This window comes from Megalops cyprinoides, chromosome 10 (genome assembly GCF_013368585.1).
Source record: "Megalops cyprinoides isolate fMegCyp1 chromosome 10, fMegCyp1.pri, whole genome shotgun sequence".
Taxonomy (NCBI): Eukaryota; Metazoa; Chordata; class Actinopteri; order Elopiformes; family Megalopidae; genus Megalops; species Megalops cyprinoides.
In genome coordinates, this window is record NC_050592.1 from 37924745 (window position 1) to 37944383 (window position 19639).

The 19639-nt window shown below is 41.7% G+C and overlaps 1 protein-coding gene across 1 annotated transcript in view; it reads right to left on the reverse strand.

Annotated features, from left to right (window-relative positions):
- Positions 1-6894: 6894 nt before the first annotated feature.
- Positions 6895-19639, reverse strand: part of LOC118784706 (protein FAM83H-like) — a 34814-nt gene continuing 22069 nt past the window's right edge. Inside the window, exons 2-6 of the mRNA XM_036539091.1 lie at positions 14447-14931; positions 12271-12435; positions 11901-12025; positions 7671-10746; positions 6895-7192 (exon numbers count right to left, since the gene is read on the reverse strand). Of these exons, the coding sequence (XP_036394984.1) occupies positions 7181-7192; positions 7671-10746; positions 11901-12025; positions 12271-12435; positions 14447-14890 (3822 nt within the window). The 5' untranslated portion in view covers positions 14891-14931 and the 3' untranslated portion in view covers positions 6895-7180. The remainder of the gene's footprint in view (positions 7193-7670; positions 10747-11900; positions 12026-12270; positions 12436-14446; positions 14932-19639) is intronic.

Here is a 19639-nt window from a genome sequence, read left to right on the forward strand (position 1 = left end):
ACATTATAGCAAACATTATAGCCTCTCTGGACCAATTCCATCCTATCTCAAGTCAGCTGTCTATGGTGTCCCACCTATAAAGTCAGAAATGAGTTTCTACTTTTCAGTATTTCTATTTCACATTCCCTGTTTGCACCCTCAAGCCACTTGTCTAATTCTATAATATAGACATGAAATATTAACACAAAGCTAACCATAACAGAAATGATAGAGATGGCAGATCATTTTACAGTAATAACACAACAAAGTAGGAACTGGGCAAAGCACTGAAAACATTCAAAATGTTAAAATGTATTCCCAAGCCCAGGCTGAGACTAGGATGGAGAGAATGAGAAGGCATGGAGCAAACAGAACTCTGATTCTGTCAGGGCTCCCGCCCCCTAGCTGTTGTGTTTTTGTTTTTCCCTGTCCATGTGCCTTTGTTTTCCTTGTGTTCTAGCCCTGCCCCGCTCTCCGCCCTGTCTCCGCCCACCTGATTGTCTCCACCCGCCTGCCTGCACACCTGCTTCCCATCTCCTAATCAGCCCAGCCCTATATCTACCCTGCTTGTCTCTGTGTTGTTTGCCAGATCGTTTCAGTGTTTTCTGCCTGTCTCGTTTCCTGCCTGTTTACCCTGTTTGGATTTTGCTGGTTTTTGCCTCGCCTCTTCCTCGACTTCGTTTTTTTTGCCTGCCCTTCTGTCCTGATTGCCTGATCTGCCTGCCTTCAAGGTTTGACCCTGCCTGTTTCGGTTTTTGATCCCTGTTTTGCCCTTGGACTGCTTACCTGGTATTTTGACCCTGCCTGTTTTTGGACTGCCTGCTTGTTTGAGGATTCTGCTTATAAACGCCTGTAATTGGAGCACTCGTGGTCCGCGTCTGAGTCCGTGCCTGAGTCCTGACAGATTCATTTTCAGGGCATGACAAGTGGTACAGTATTGGTTTTGCTTCTAGATTATATCTTAAGTATGGCTGCTAAACAATGATCAAAAATCTCCTTTTATCTTGTGAGGTGTCTTTTTTTTTTTTTTTTTTTTTTTTTTTTTTTTTTTTTATATTTATAGATAGATTAACTGGTAGCTGAATCATATTGTAAATGAAAGTTAAAAAGGATTACTAAGTAACAAATTAGCTCCTTAAAATAAAAATCTGTAATGAAAGTGTTCTTTCTCAAATAAAAATCACAAAAGGCTGATCCAGTTCTGACAAATTCCAATTTCTAGAATTATAGAACTTATCATGCTTGCAAGTTGTTCTCAGTGGTGATTCAGGGTAAATGCTTTAACCAAATTAACAACTACAAATATCTGACAACTCTTTAAAACAACACATTTCAGTACTTCAGCCTCCTCTTAAATAAGTATTTGCTTTGGATGTTTAGCTTCCGTTAGTGCCTGCCATGCTTTTAGAAAACTACCTCATACAAATTAAACTATGGTCAAACACCAAAGACGCGGAGCTCTTCGCCGGCGGAGCGGCGGCTTGAGCTGGCCCTGACAACTTACGACGTGACCTGGTGAAGGTAAGTTCTGGTTTTCCTACCATTTCCGCCATTCCAGGCCAGCTGCCTTCCCTTGTAAGCGAAAGCTATACCCCTAGACAATCGTACCCACGACAAATACTATGTTGCAAAACCAGAAAACCAGCAAAAACCAGTGGGAAGCAGCACTGGCATGTATGACTCAGGACTTAAACAACCTCTGTTTTTACTTTTGCCTATTTAAATCACTGTGTGCTTTCTCACAACACAGTATAGAACAATTTATTGTTTACATTAACACATTTAATATTACAGTGGCACAGTCACACATGTCACACTGAATAACTGCTCAACCCCCTATGAATATTTTGATGTGCAAGATTACTGCAACAAATCAGCTGTGACAAATACAAGATATACATATAAACATATTTCAAAAATGCATATAAAAAGCACAATGCTTGTATGTAATGGCAACAGTACAGTCTGACTTTTCTTTGGTTTTACTGAAAGCTGTAATTAAGATTTCACACTGTTTCATTCTTTAAAATCACAGGAAAAATCATTAATGCTATTTCACTGTACTGTACTCAATTAGTTGTGTGTGCTTTCTGGAAACGTTCCTTGTTTCATGTGCACGGGCAGATCAACAGTCTAACTGGTAAATTACCAATATGTTCAAGATGGTTATGATATTCCCAGAATCACAAAACATTTCAAATTAATAGATAATTCATCTGATGGGTTCAAACACCTGAAAACATATTTTCCAGCACTGTCAGGCCCAAGCAAAGTGCTCATTGATGACTACTTGATTTTTGTTTAGTCAATATAACACTAGATTTTTTTTAAGTTACTTCAGTATATATTACTACTTCTCTCTTTGACTGAAAGAATAGAAAAAATTACACAACTGGCGATGTAGTTTTATTATAGTTGACAAACAGTCAGGAAGACTAGCATTGCTTTAAAAATGTGACATACAATCACGCTCACCTAAACGTTCTAACTACTTAGTAGAAGGCACTGTTTGACTTGGGCTTTATGGATTTTATTGAGCAGGGCAATGGCTCTCTCTGGTTGTAATACTGGCTAGAGTTTTAGCACACCAGGAAACATCCTCCCTGTGGTCTGTGTGGTCTTTGCTCATTGGGTGCTTAATGTCCTCAGTCAGGTAGATGGCACCAACAATGCTTCTCCTCAAGTTAGCATACACACATGCATATACATGCTGTAATACTACAGATAGGGGGTTCTTAAAACTACAGGTAGGGACCGCAGGCATGGATCATAAACAACTGTACTTGGTTGCAAACTGGTAAAAAATCTCTTTGAGATTATCTACCACCATGAGCTACGCTTGCACTAAAATAAATTTCTTCCCTTTTATAGAAATATCTAATTGTTTTAACTATTTGAATGCTAATAGGTATGGGTACATTAATTTGCAGGCACAATTAAAACTGATACTATAGCATGTTTATAAGTTTGCAACCTTTTACAGACATTTCAAGGAAACTGCTTCAGACAGTTACTTAAAACCATTCCTTATATACTCTGTGACCACTTTATTAGGTACACCCCCCTAATACTGGGTAGGACCCCCTTTGCCTCCAAAACGGCCTGAATTCTTCATGGCATGGATTCAACAAGGTGCTACAAACATTCCTTAGAGATTCTGCTCCATGCTGACATGATGGCATCACGCAGTTGCTGCAGATTTGTCGGCTGCACATTTATGCTGCGAATGTCCCGTTCCACCACATCCCAAAGGTGCTCTATTGGATTGAGATCTGGTGACTGTGGAGGCTATTGGAGTACACTGAACTCATTGTCATGTTCCTGGAACCAGTTTGTGCCATGTCACAAAGCACACGTCATCATTCTCCTGCTGGCAATAACCATTAAAAGATGGGTAGACTGTGGTCATAAAGGGATGCACGTGGTCAGCAACAATACTGATGTAGGCTGTGGCATTTAAATGATGCTCAGTTGGTATTAAGGTGCCTAATGTTCCCCACATCATTACACCACCACCTCCAGTCTGAACCATTGACACAAGGCAGGACGGATCCATGGATTCATGTCGTTTACGCCAAATTCTGACCCTACCAGCTGCACGTCGCAGCAGAAATTGAGATTTGTCAGACCAGGCAATGTTTTTCTAAACATCTACCGTCCAGTTTTGGTGAGCCTGTGCCCACTGTAGCCTCAGTTTCCTGTTCTTAGCTGGCAGGAGTGGTACCCAGAGGGGTCTTCTGCTGCTGTAGCCCATCCACCTCAATGTTTGATGTGTTGTATGTTCAGAAATGCTTTTCTGCATAGCACTGTTGTAACGTGTGGTTATTTGGGTTACTGTCGCCTTCCTGTCAGCTTGGACCAGTCTGGCCATTCTCCTCTGACCTCTGTCATTAACATGGCGTTTTTGCCCACAGAACTGCCGTTTGCTGGATGTTTTTTGTTTTTCGCACCATTCTCTATACACTCTAGAGACTGTTGTACGTGAAAATCCCAGGGGATCAGCAGTTTCTGAGATACTCAAACCACTCTGCCTGGCACCAACAATCATCCCACAGTCAAAGTCACTTAAATCAGATTTCCAACCCATTCTGATGTTTGGTCTGAACTGAACCTCTTGACTATGTCTTTGTGATTTTATGCATTGAGTTGCTGCCAGATGATTGGCTGATTAGATTTTTGCATCAGCGAGCAGGTGTACAGGTGTACCTAATACAGCGTTCCTATGCAGTATGGAAAAGTATGGAATTTGATTTTAGTAATTTCCAGGTCTGGATAAGTACGGAAAAAATAGAGTATGGAAAATATTTGTGTTTCCAGTCTATTGCCCTATTCTGTTTTGTAGAATATAAAATTCAGAATTTCTAAAAATAAATTGATCATACAGGCGGAGTGTTTTCCATGGCGTTTGGAGCATGCAGCCAGCACAGCCAAAATGTTTACCACTGTGTGAGAGAGCGCGGGCCAGAGTGAGCTTGATGTTGTCGAAAGCAAGGCAAGAAGTATGGCATGCGACTGAACGCACACTCCTACGCAGAGCTGCCTCTACGCCTGTACATCACAGCTTGCAAAACAGCTCTGCCCCAAGTGCCTTATAACTGTACCAAATCCGGACATCCGCAACCAAATTAGTTTGTAATATCTTTGAATAGCATGTATACACTGATAAGCCAAAACATTATGACCACTCACAGGTAAACCGAATAACGTTGATCATCTCCAAACAAGGGCACATGTCAAGGTCTGGGTAGATTAGATGGTAAGCGAACAATCGGTTCTCGTAGTCAATGTGTTAGATGCAGGAGAAATGGGCAGCAAGACCTGAGCGACTCGGGCCAAATTGTTATGGCCAGACGACTGGGTCACAGCATTTCTGAAACAGCAAGGCTTCTGGGGTGCTCCCAGTCAGCAGTGGTGAGTACCTACTGACAGTGGCCCAAGAAGGGACAAACTACAAACTGGCGACAAGGGCAACGAAGGCTATCCTGTCTGGTACAAAATGACAGAAGGTCTACTGTGGCACAAGTCACAGAAAATTTTACTGATGGTTACGGGAGGAATGTGTCACAGTGCATCGCACCCTGCTGCGTATGGGGCTGCATAGCCGCAGACCGGTCAGAGAGCTCATGATGACCCCGGTCTACTGTCGAAAGTGCCTACAATGGGCACGCCTGGTCCAATGAGTCCCGTTTTCTAGATCATGTGGATGGCTATGTACGTGTGCGCCGTTCACCTGGGGAACTGATGGCACCAGGATGCACCGTGGGAAGACAAGCCGGTGGAGGGAGTGTGATGCTCTGGGCAATGTTCTGCTGGGAAACCCTGGGTCCGGCCATTCATATAGACGTCAATTCGACACGTGCAACCTACCTAAACATCGTTTCAGACCAGGTACACCCCTTCATGGCAATGGTATTCCCTGATGGCAGTGGCCTCTTTCAACAGGATAATGCGCCCTGCCACACTGCACACATTGTTCAGGAATGGTTTGAGGAAGATGAAGTGTTCAAGGTGTTGCCCTGGCCTCCAAATTCTAATGTAGCTAATGTAGGGATGGCCAAAGAACTACTACAGTCTGCTGGCTGTGCAAGACAGAGATACCATGTGTAGCCTACCTTGATGAGGAAAAGAGGGAGCACACACAACAAACACAGAAATGGAAGGTAGTACAGGATGAGGTGGACCAACTCAAGTGTGTGTGTGTGTGTGTTCCTCTTTACAGTCCCACAGTGGTTCACACAGCACTTTATATTTTTAGAGAGCAAGTGGGGTTTGAGGGTAAAAACAAGTCAATGGGAGAGTATTCTTAAACTTTTTGTGACTGATGATTTTACATTTTGTTCTTATGTATTTTAAGGTCTCAAAAGGCATTCTTTTAATGTATGATTACTAATAATTATTTGACTATAGTTATTTGTTAAACACTGTTTGCAAATATGTTTTATGTTTTACTCCATCTAACAGCCAATGAAGCAAAGTCAATGGACTTTAGCTCTCTTTTCTAGTTCCCTGGTGAATTGTACATGAACATCCCTTCTGTTACTGTAGGGGTTGAAGGTATAGTTATTTAAATTTACATGACAAAACTGAATAACATTTCACTGTTTTAGCATTGCAGCTTGAATATGCTGTGCATTGAACTTGTCTGGGTTTGGTGTTAATTGATTTGTATGAGCTACAGTACCTAGCTACAATCTTCTGGCAATTATGTGGCAACACAATTGCATAAATAGTCAGAATGTAACATTCATGTTAACAGCTGGATTTTAAAACCAGTTATTTACATAATAAACATCTAGCTATTTGTACTCATGCCAAATATGGTCTTCAGAATCTACAGAGAAGTTAATTTGAGTCTGGAAAAGTATGGAATTTTGAAATGGAAAATGTGTAGGAACCCTGCTAATAAAGTGGTCACTAAGTATATCTTCTTGTTTGGGTATACAGTTTAAATATTAGTTCATTTTTATTACCTAGCCACATCTTTAGTGTAAGATAATGGCTTTATCTGTAATGATTGGTATAATTATATGAACCAGGAGTTGAATCAGAGTTTAAATATAGACAGCAGCACAAATATACCTAGGAGAGAGAGGTTAAACATTAAGCATTCACAACAATGCATAAACAGCGTGTAGTCAAGCAGGAAGTCCAGTGCATTATTCACAAAATGAGCAATATTCCGATACTACAGATCAGTCTTGTTCACATTCACTCTCCTAATACCATATGAAATTAGACATACTATAACATATCCATATTGCCAGTCTCCTTATCCAGAGGCTGGCCTGTGTTGTTAGCCATTGACTTGGCAGTGATAGAACACAATTGGCTTCATCCTGCTGGGGGTAGCCTGAGTTACATCAGCCAGAGTCCAACTGCTGATTAGTACCCTCTACCAACTCGTCTTGTGCCGCCCCCCCCCCCCCCCCCATTTGCTCTGTTGTAGTACACCATAGGACCTGTAGTGTGAAAGATCAGAGGATTGTGTTTGTAATGCTTCAGCAGTCATGCGCGAATGCAGAGGATGCAAGGACGTGGTGAACCCGGTGGACATTTGGCAACTCAAAAAACATTAGGGTGAAAAAGGGAAAAGCATTTTTAAAACCACAGAAGGTAGAGAATGAATCAGAGCATCATCCTCCATTTGGTCCTTTGTGTTTTACCAACAGATTGAAGATCCTCTTATCTTCGTGGTATATGGTTAGGACCCCATCTGTAAAGCACAGCAGAAGACATGCAAGTAAGTATAAGCACAGTAGGTGTCTTTCCATTTGCTCAGCTTATATTCAAATACATTTTTTTCCAGTTTCTGCATAATGCGGGATAGTGTCACACAACTAAATCACAAACGACTATTCAGTAGTGAACCAGCTGTTCATTCATGATCTCAGTGGGAGTAAGGGTCATTTTTAGTTTTATGACAGCTAAAAAAAAATAGTAATGTCATTTAATGTAAATTCTGCAGGTGAACAACTTGTTAAATTCTAACATCATACATAATAGTTGGACATAAGTATTTTCCTCAGAGTTAATTATGCTCTAAGGAATGTATTAGCATTATGGTATTGCAGACAGGTAGTAAAGTTGTTATGCAAATGAATGCACTGAATGTGCACTTGATTTTTTTTAAATTTATTTATGACTTTGCTTTTATTTTTGAAAAATACCAGTTTGGAGCCATACTATTATACCTCAAACCGACTGTAGACTTTCTTTTCTTTCCGCATACTCTCAATCCTCTTCAGCAGATTTTCCCGCTCTTGAAGGTTAGCCTGAGAGCACTGGAACCTGGTCCTACTCAAGGGATTGCTAGAGGGCTTTGCTTCCACATCCACACTCTTGTCACCCTCACTGGATTTAGCTTCATTAGTGATGCCAGTGGTTTGCTTAGCCAGCTCTATCCTGTTTTGGTTGCTGGCTGAGATCTGCTCTAAGATGACCTTGGTGTCATCCCTGAGGTTGGTGCTATACATTACACTGCTGGGGGTTGTCTGGTACCAAGATGGACTGGTTTTGCAAGCTGCTCGTGAGAGCGGTTTATGGTCAGCATTCTCCTCTTTGCCATTGGTTACCACAATGCGGTCATCTCGCTTGGCCTCAGTGGAGCTTTGGGATTCTGTGACCGTTTCCAGAATTACGTTCACTTTCTGGATGGAAGGCGTCTTGCCTTCATCTACTACTGGCACTTTTTTTTCACCTTTTGTTCCAAGTATTCCCTTGAGTTTCTGAGTCTGCTTCTTCAGAAAGTCCTGGGCCTTTGTATCTTGCTTGCCCTCAAAGCTTTCTCTTAGGTTGAGAGACGGGTTGGGGCTGGGGATCTTTGGCAGTTTCCCCTCTGCCTCACCATGGGTCACAGTGGAGGCATCAAGTTGCCAGGCCTCCTTCAGCTCACTCTTCTCTGTGTCTGTGGCATCTCTATGCAGGTCCTCCTCACAGGAAACGTTATTAGTCTGGGATTCCTTGGATTGTATTAGAGGGTCTTTTTTGAAGAACTTGGGTGAAGGAAATGACTTGGCAGGCTTTGGCTCAGGTTCTTTCTTTGGTCCAGGTTCTTTCTTCAGAGCTGTGGGGTCTGCATCTTTGTGCTCCTTGGATTGGGAGTCCTGTCCTTTGAGATCAGGTCCAGATGGTTTTATAACTTTGGGCATCTGGGGGGGGGGTTGCACTAACGCTGAAGGTACCAGTGAGGTGTCTGGCTTGTCTGAAATGGGTTCTGTTGGTGTGATGGAAATGGATGGCTTGTTGATGACAGCTTCTGTTGAATTCTGTGTTTCTTTTACAGCTGGAGCTGCAGGTTTTACCACCTTTACTGAGATCCCTGGGTCTTTCAGGTTACTGTCAGTTGGATTCTCTATGAGGTCTGACTTTTTGAGGGCAGGTTCTGAGCTTTTGACAGCCTCTGACTCCTTAGGCATTTTTGAAGCCTTTCGTTTGGCAGCTAATTCTTTAAAATACGAGAGCCTAACATCTGGATCATTCATATCTAAAAAGGCTGTTGTGCTGGGTGGAGGTCTGGAAGCTTCCACTGGAACTGTTACCAGGTGCATTTCCTCTGTTGCATCTTTTGAACATTCTATCTCCTGAACTTTTGGTTGTTCCTTGAGTGCAGAATCCTTTGATGATTTCTCACTCGTTTCCTCATTACACTCTTTTGCTTTCAGTGGCAGCGTGTCCTTTGAAAGCTGCTTTTTGTGACTGCTCCAGTCAAATGGTTCTCTTGCTACAGATCTTCTTTTCTCCAAAATCTGTGCAACAACAGAGGATGTTTTTAAGGGGTCACTCTCATCATCTTCATTGGAGTTGTCTTTTTGGTCAAGCCCTGAAGCTGTTTTTGTCACCACTGTGCTATCCTGCTCTAACTGACAAGCACCGAAGATCAAGGAGGACCTTAATCTAGAGCTCCTCTGTAGAATGGGGTTGATTCTGCCACGGAATGAGTCTTGTCTGGTAATACCGATCTCTCTGGTCTCTTTAAACTTTACTTCCTCTGCCTTAGTGTGCTCTGTGTTAGTTGATATCTCAAAAGCAGTTGATGGCATAATTTTAGAGTCTGTTGTTGTGAGAGCTTGGTCACCAGGGAGATCTTTTTGCACCTCTGGCATGATGGGCTTTCCATAGCATGGGAGCAGATCCTGCTTGGATTTGGGAATCCTTGGGAGCTCTTTGGTGTTAAACCTGGGAACTGATGGTTCTAGGCTGCACAACCTTCTGTCAGAAGACTGCGATGGCTCATCAAAGGCATCATGCCCCAGTGGCTCTGGAAGGCCCTCCTCTCCTGCATCTTCGAAGGCACTGAGGTATGAGTTGATTCTCCACTTTCGCAGCCCCTGTTTTAGGCTTGGATCCCGTAGCTGCCGGTCCAGGATGGACTCAGTAAATAGCAGCCTTTGGTCTGGGGGATGCAGCTGAGTTGGGGATGTCTGGCAGATATATGGCTGGCCCATACTCTGCCTCCTGGGGTTCATAGGACTGTAGTGATCCTCACCTGGTGCTAATACATTACCAGAACCATGCATCATCTCCTTGGAGGAATTGGAAGACAAGTAATCCATGATATGGTTATAACTATCAGGTTGTTCTAACTCAGGTGGGCGCCCAAGGTCAGAGTAATGATCTGTTTGATTGTATGAGATTTGGTCATCCATGCCATGCCCTAGTCCTTGCCCTGGACTCTGATGAAGATGCTGCTCCCTGTAGAACTGGCTGCTGTGGGCTTCCATCTCCTCCAGGTTGTTCATGACCTGCTGTTGCATGAACTGTCTGGAAGAGGAGTAGCTTTCATGGGTCCCCTCTGCATAGCTGTGCCTTTTGTATGCTTTCATCTCCATGTTCCTGGAAGTCACCATGGACCTGCCCTGCTCCATGAAAGACTGTTCCATTCTTAATTGCTTAAAGGCGTATTTTGTGCTATGCATCTGCATTTGGGCAGGCTCTAGGGAGCTGGGGAAAGGGTCCTCCCTCCTAAAAGGAGGCATATTGTGTTTCATATCCACGTGGTCCCCAAAGGAATGTCCTGGGAATCCTGCATGGTGGATACTCTCCATGTTCAGGTAGCCTCTGGTATTCCTGAAACATGGAGTCCGCTGGATGCCATATTGACAGTTGGAAAAATGACCTTCCCCAGGCAATGGAAGTATGGCATTCTCAATGACAAGAGGCTGGGACTGGGCGTACAGGATTCGGAACTCTTCATCAAATGTGGTTACCAGCTCCCCAATAAACAGGTGGACAAGGCATCGGTGGATCTTCTCAAAAGACCACATGAAACTGCAAACACAGAACAAGAGTGGGAATGACCCTAAAGGACAATAATGAAGGAGCGTTTGCTCTGATTGTTGGCGATTGTTTCTAAGGCAGGGCAATTCAGCAAACAGCTAGTGAACAATGTCACACCTCAGTAATGATCATATTTTGCTCCTCAATAATTGCTTTACAGTATCAGACAATGTTAGACAGCTGTGTCTTCAAAAATGTTCCCTTCACCCCAGAGGAAATTTCCTATAATTACAATTTCAGTAATTATGCTTACTGAATTTTAAGGAAGAGTAAAAAGAGGAATAAAACAGTGTTGCATATTGATAATTATTCTAACATTAGTCTCTTTAATTGCTCCAGTATTGTTAACTTTTTCACTGCAAATCCAACAAATTATGATTTCATAATTATGCATCGCCAATCATCAATAGTGACATTAATCTCGTTAATAGGGACTGTTCAGCAAATGAACCTCTGAACTTTCAGAGGGGTCACATCAGGCTTAGGAAAGTATAAATGTGACATTATGTAACTGTTTGTTATGTTATCTCATGAATGTTATCATATAAATTTCTATAAACTGGAAATAAGCACCTTTCCAAAGGAGCCTGTGGGATATTTAATGTACATATTGATTGATTTATTCAAGGGTGAAAGCCAATAATGACCACAGACTGTCACCTTTGCTCATATCACTTTTGCTCAGTTTTTTGTAATTGCTGAGGTCCAATTAATTTGTCAGGCTTCTTACCATTTGCCAATGCTAAGAAGCCTGTATGTAGTTATGAAATGTATATAAACATTACAAATGCTGTCAATGATATTGCATCTTGAGGTGAATGTCAATGCAATGGACAAAAACACAAAACGGAAGTCTCCCCGTGGAATACAATCTTCTACCAAGCGAACACGGCCATTTGTGTGATCAAAGCTTGAAAGAAAATCATTTGTTTTAACTGCACCAGTTTCACTGTATACCATTTTAAGTACTGTATCTAATTCTAGATTTAAAAGCTAAGATTCTACTTGTGTTCTGAACAGAGACAAGTCATACAAGAGTTGCTAGACACTTGAAATTGTATTGATTGAAAAATGATTAAGGACAAGAATCACATTCCACAGTCCAAACACACTGACTGCATGGTGAAGAGACAGAGCCATCTTACCTGTAGTTCCCACTGAGTACAGCCCTACAGTCTGCCAGCAGGAAACGATCCATCATCTGGCCTTTGAAGGACTTCCCTGTGCGACAGAAGTAAGTGGTGCCTGCCACTGTCCTGACGCGCATTAGCTGCAAACACACAGGACCAGTCAACCGGTACATCTGGCACACCTGATACACCTCTTACCTCACTCCTAATTCCTGTTATTTTATGATTACATCTAGTTTGACTTACAATGCATACTGTTTTAGATCATAAAACATAAAAATGCAATTGCTCAGATGGAACAGTCCAGCTGCTTTCATCCCATACCTCTATTTCTGTTGAAGGTAAATACAGTAAATTAAAGTAAGAAACAAAAGTAAAGACTCACTGGAACTCTCTCCAGGTTGATTCTGCAGTTGCTGACCATAGCTGTAAAGTGGTGTGCATTTTGCTCATCTAATAGGATGTAGACAGCAACATTTCGCATGGTAGCGTCCAGGAGGTCAGTAAAGAGGTCAACATCCGTGAACATGTCCATCACCACGCCAATCACCTGCCGCGCAAACAGTTATGAGTTATGAGTATCACAGCGATACTCATAACACTGCCATCCTTACCACTAGGGCTGCCCCCAACCAAAGATTTTCCTAGTCGACTAGTAGTCATTAGTTCAAGCCATTGGTCGACTAGTCGTCGCACGTTTATGATATTAATTTACTTATCTAAATATATATTTATGGGGCATCAGAAAATGGTTTCAGTTCCAGGGCTGAGAAAGAATGTAATAAGTAACATTGTTAATACTGTGCTACATTAAAGTGAAATACAAAACCGTAATAATGACCCTTTTAAAATACAAATTTTACAAGTACACGCACAGAGCGAGCCCCCTGTTATCGACAATGCTAACAGCAAAAGAGGTAATGATTCTGAATGTGTCGGAACAACCAGCAAGGAGACTGAACAGTTTGTTGATTTATTTCAACACAGTATATCACACAACTTATGAACTTGTAACACCAACACAATAACTTATAAAACAAATAAATAAAAAAACAGCCTTTTGTTAAAGTTTTAAGTGTCGGCTGCGAAGATGAAGTTGAGGCTGGGGAGTCATCTTCGCAGTATAGTGGATGCGCCTATAGAGAGAAATGCACATGAAGTTAACCCTTTCGCATGTAACTTATTTTTATGCTATGTTACATGGTTTGTTATGTTTTCATTAGCGTTATTAACTTTCTCATAGTTTTCAGTTAGCATTTGCTATTTTTTTTACGTTAAATCACTGTTTTCTTGAAAATAAAATTTGTGAGAATTTTTCATTTACATTTATTCATTTCCCTTTTATCCAAAGCGACACAGATTACAGTTCTTTACAATGTTATCCATTTATACAGCTGTATATTTACTGAGGCAGTTGTGGGTTAGGTACCTTGCCCAAGGGTACAGCAGCAGTGGTAGCCCAGCAGGGATTGAGCCGGCAGCCTTTCGGTTACGAGTCCTGCTCCTTAACCACTATGCTACACTACTGCCCCGGCGGTCTAACCAATCTAGTGTTCTAATCGCACTGGTTTTAGAATACATACTAAACGGCTAATCACACCGGTGTGACCAAACGCGCGAAAGGTTTTAAACATGCAGTAAGTGAAGTAATTTAGCTTCCCCAGTCCCCATGAACACTTGGATAAGACTAAGATACTGGTGCTACAGCGATACTTTTAAAACGGTCCTGGTGCCTAAACGGTGCCTGAACCAATACTTTAAAAAAAAAGCACCAAACGACAGTCGACGACATTAAAGATCGGCTTTTTCATTGCTAAGGCAAATCTGAACTTTAAATTGAACAATATATTAACTGTTAACAGTTTAAAGTATACTTAAATGTATAAATATAAATAAATACAGAACACTTAACAAATGTTCACATTGTTAGCATATGTTTTCACTCTTTATCTTTTGTAGCCATGTGTTTCTATCTACCACATGGAAGCAGCATAGTGCTGTTGCTGTGATATCAATATCGAATAGATACGAGTGCCGTTTTTTCCCCCAGAAGCATTTCACATGGCCTCGGAAACCTGGTGTGCTCCCGCATCAGATATGGGGAAAAACATACGGGGAAGAAACCTAGTGCCTTAACAACCCTTTCACATGTAACTTATTTTTTTATGCTATGTTGCATATGTTACGTTACATGGTTCCTTTAGGTGTTTTCATTAGCGTTAGTAAGCTTCTCACAGTTTTCAGTTAGCATGTGCTATATTTTTAGAGTTAAATCGCTGTTTCCTCAAAGCTAAAATTAGCTAGAATTTCTAATCTAGTGTTCTAATCGCACCGGTTTTAGCATATGCGCTAAATGGCTAATCACACCGGTGTGACCATACACGCGAAAGGGTTAAGCGGCACCAAAATGAGGGACCGAAATCTGCGTTGAGATTTGGTCAGGTAGATACCGGTTGTATAGGAACCGGTGCCATACTGGCACCAGGTTTCGGTACCCAACCCTACTCTTATTGTCTTCAGTCAGCAACCCATCAGCCCCAGAGAAACCATATGAGACCCACCTGATGAGCATTGGTGATGAGCCTGCGGGCCTGCTCTTTGATACTGGGCATACTGGGGTCAGAGGGATTGACCAGTGTGGTGACCTCTGTGGGCCCCATGAAACCATGGCGGTTGGGCCAGCCCAGGTCCAAGCCTGGGGCATCCAGGTCAGACTGGACTGGCCAGTAAGTGTCAGAGGAGCCATCAGGCTCCATCTCCAGGTATGGCAGCTCGGGCTGGGTGCTCTGGTGCGGGGCCTGCACTGTGTACTTAATGTGTTCGATCTCTGACCAGGACAGGAAGTTCACCACGCCAGCACTCTGCAGAAAGTCACAGTAGCCCTCCAAATCATCTTCTACGAGTGCATCAATGGCCAGCCGATACTCCTCTCGGTAGTGGGGCGGTAGGTAGTTGGGGTCCAGGGGGTTGCCCTCCTGAGAGGAGCTCTGTGAGCGGCGAGCCATTGCAGGACCAGGACAGGGGTGCAGGGGTGGAGACCGAGAGCCTGGAGGAGACCAGAGGGAATAATCAGCACAAAGGGGGGAATATGGCTGGCTTCCTATGAATGCCCCATGACAGATAAATGTGTATTCATTGAAGATGCTTCAGATAAACTCAAAAAATGTCAAAGTGTAATTCATTCAAGTTGATACAGATATTTTCCCTAGCCTCAGTCTCATAATACATTTTCCATTGGATCATTGTCTAACTGTAATCCCCTACCTCCGACACACACAAATGTTTTCAAGCTTGTTATAGTGTCAAAGGGCTGCTACTCTGCATATTCAGAGCAAAAAGCAGTCTCAAGAATTCACATGTAAATGTGTGCCATGTGTTTGCTAGGGTTTTCTAAGCAATAGGTAGCCCTCCTAGATACTGTTCCATACCAACTGGTCAGAAAATGAGTCAAATATTGCATAGATTTCATAATTCCATCACTATTTCAAAAAATTGCTCATAAAGTATTGCTATACAAGATTTGTTTCACTGTTACACTGAACAATAAGGTACTGAATTAAAAATTCCTATGGTCAAATTTGCATTTGACAAACACTGCATGAGCTGACTTTCAAGAGAATACAGTGACACTAGGAATTTTTTATCACACAGAGAATTATTGATGCATGGAAGTCTGCCAGCATTTGCAGTGAAAGCAAAGACACTTGGAGTGCTCATGGCAAGGCTTGGCAAATTTCCGGGTCACACTCTACACAAGGAAAATGATGAGCAGTGACAGACTGAATGGCCTGTCCTCCCTGCTCTTAGATGTCCAATTTGCTTAAAGTATCTGAAGAATTTTACTCCCCCTCTACCCTATTTTGGATCATATTCTCCCGAGGTTAATGTATGGAACCTTACTCTCCAAAAATTAAGCGAACATATTCCAGAGGCTTATTTCAGGCTGCAATTACACTCTTTCCAAAAGCCAAGTACAGGGGCATTTAAATGCATTGAAAATGTTGATTACCTCAGTCTGACCTAGGAGCCTGCTGGAGTAAGCACTTTAGTGAATGGTAAATTTGATTTAAGTGAAAAATCTGGGATGGGTAACCTGTGGCCCTAGGGCCTGAAGAGCTCTGTGCATGACTCCAGCAGTGAATGTGAGGGAAAAAACCTACATCAATTATGAATTGGATAATGCTATGACTTGGGTGACAGCATCGTTGGGTCGTGTGAATTACATAAAAATACATACAATACATACATTTTTTTGCTTAGCAGACACTTATGCAGAGCAATGTACATGATGAGTATATTTGATTAATCCATCATCCACACACCAACAGGAGCCAGTGTCAAATACACAACCAGAAATGTGCACCTGCAACATAATATACCCTACAGGAGTGTACCTTTCCAACACAATACCAATACATACCCAGGGCCTCCCCATTTAGGCTGCATGATATAGCCATTGTGATATATAGCACAGCCTTTTTTAGCGCAATAACGGCTATCCCCAGTATGTCGGTATGTGATGTTAGGTTTTTTCCCGTATGTTTTTCAGTGGCGGCGGGTGAGCTGGAAACAGGGGAAGCGGAAACACCACCTTTAAATCCATCATTACTTTCAACCTGTTCCCCTTTATCCTCCTTGATTAACAATAAAACATATAATTCACAGAATAATTGACACCAAATTTATTGATTTAAACTATGTTAAATGCATCACAGATTTTGTGAGGTCTGTGTTCTAAACTTTATTGTTCATTGCACTCAACCTAACCTAAAAGTTTATTCTCAGTAATTTAAATCAATTTAACTAAATTTAGCTCCGTTTTGTCATTTGAATTTTGTAACACAAGAAAGCTATAATGTGAAACATTTAAGAGAAAGCTTTGGGATTACATGCCACTTAATTATTCAAATTTCCATCCTTGTTAATTTGAGCATGTAATTTAAATTGATAAATGCCATCTTTGATAAGTAAACAATCTCACGTTGTAGCTTTCGCAAGCACACAAACTACAGACAACCTGTGCTGTTTCGCGAGCATAATCATTTACTCTATTTATGATTGCTGTCAATTATTCTGTGAATTATTTGTTTTATTGTTAATCAAAGAGGATAAAGGGAAAGAGGTTGAAAGTAATGATAGACTTAAAGGTAGTGTTTCCGCTTCCCCTGTTTCCAGCTCACCCGCTGCCACTGAAAAACATACGGGAAAAAACCTAGCGCCACATATTGGAGATAACCGTTATTGCGCTAAAAATAGCTGTGCGATATATAGCCATTGCCATTCCAACCTTCCGCCCAGAAAGTAGATTTCAGAGAAATAAAAGGGTGATTAAAAAAAAAAAACATTTGATGGTTCTCGGTATAACAAATTAATCAGGTATTCAAATTTTATAATATTATCATGGCATTTTGAGAATGATACTGGCAAATTCTGGCTCCTACTCTGGTGCAAGCTGGACAGCCCTGCTATCCTACAAACCAGCTTTTAGCTAGATAGATAACATCACCTAACCACAGCCTGTAACTTGCAAGGCTGCAACATCTGTCATCCTGACAGTTCTCATGCACAAAGACACTTAATCCCCTTGTTGAGTTTACTTATGATTGATATGATCATGAAAGAGAAAGCCATGCTGAGTGATGTAATTATCAGGAGTTGCCTGAGCACCCCATGGTCTCACTTTTTAAGAAAAGTAACAGCCGCTTTAGTACCTCGACAAAGGGATTGCCATTAACTTCAATGTACAGGGAAAAACAGCACAGATGAACAGATCTCCATTTTGCCAAACAAATGTCTACGCAAACGTAAGCATTCTAGAGCAAAGACACAATGCCTGCAGATCATAGGCATCTACATGGCAGAGGACAGGGCAGGGACTTCAGACTCCTTAGATAAAGAGCTTGGAAAGGGCATGCAGATAGAAAAGCAGTCAGACCTTACAAAAGGACATGCCATTACAGACAGTCACACCGTGCAGAGAGTGAAAGCAACTACTCACTGGGCACATAAGTGTTTAGCTTAAGCTAATAACGGGTTAATAAGAGACTGTTCATGCAGGAGTTCAACACCTGCTCTGGTCCTTTATCATCTGTCCAAACATTTGTCTTTAAGTTCAGTGAAGTGAAACTATGGACTTGGTGAAGCAGAGGCCTCACTACAGGGGTGCTGTGTTTCTACATGTACATGTATAATCTCAGCAAGATGGGTGCCGCTTCCCATTCCCTCCCAGTCAGTCTGGTACATTGACCAATTGGGTCCCATCCAGAGTGCTCTGTTTAGTGCACTGTGGCCTGCAGACAATATTATGTGGTTCGTGCTAATTGGCTATATATATATATATATATATATATATATATATATATATATACTGCATATGGCTATATGCTAGGGTTCGACCGATATGGTTTTTTCAAGGCCGATACGATAACGATTATCTGTGACTGATATTTCAGGCCGAGATTTCAATGCTTTTAACATTTTTTTTTCGGTGTGAAAAGAAATAGGCTGTGACAACATGGACTTAATTACAAACCTTCTTTACTACCTTAGTCATATGTTTTCAGGCATAAAGTTAAATAAAGAGCAAGAAGATCAAATGAAAATTCTTTCTCAAAGATTAAAATAAACTAAAAATTGCAATCACTATGGTATGTATTGGTATTGTGTTGGAATGGTACACTCCTGTAAGGGTATATTATGTTGCACTCATGTGTTGGACCAGGTGCACATTTCTGGTTGTGTATTTGACACTGGCTCCTGTTGGTGTGTGGATGATGGATTAATCAAATATACTCATCATGTACATTGCTCTGCATAGGTGTCTGCTAAGCAAAAAATGTATAATGTACGTGTGCTCAAAAGCCCACTAAAAACTGTTTATGCTGTAGTAGCTTTTTATGTAATTCACACGACCCCACAAAGCCGTAACCCAAGTCATAGCATTATCCAATTCATAACTGATGTAGGTTTTTTTCCCTCACATTCACTGCTGGAGTCATGCACAGAGCTCTTCAGGCCCTAGGGCCACAGGTTACCCATCCCAGATTTTTCACTTAAATCAAATTTACCATTCACTAAAGTGCTTACTCCAGCAGGCTCCTAGGTCAGACTGAGGTAATCAACATTTTCAATGCATTTAAATGCCCCTGTACTTGGCTTTTGGAAAGAGTGTAATTGCAGCCTGAAATAAGCTTCTGGAATATGTTCGCTTAATTTTTGGAGAGTAAGGTTCCATACATTAACCTCGGGAGAATATGATCCAAAATAGGGTAGAGGGGGAGTAAAATTCTTCAGATACTTTAAGCAAATTGGACATCTAAGAGCAGGGAGGACAGGCCATTCAGTCTGTCTCTGCTCATCATTTTCCCTGTGTAGAGTGTGACCCGGAAATTTGCCAAGCCTTGCCATGAGCACTCCAAGGGTCTTTACTTCCACTGCAAATGCTGGCAGACTTTGCCAATCACATTTGGCATTACAGTGGGTGAGGGTCGCATTTGAGCTGCAGCATGTGTGTAAGTTCGAATGAGACGGTGTACGAAAGAGACACAGGGCCTACTAAAAGGGGGCTAATATCGACGTTGTTGGTAAATTTCTACATGGTTATATTATTTTGGCTACGCAACAGATGCCTATCGCTATTTCAAAAGCATTCAATTATCGGACAAATGATGGCAATCATTGCGTAAGAAATAAAGCAAACTGATAAATCATTTAGGCTGCATTGTCATCATAAAGTATGAAATATCAAACCTTAA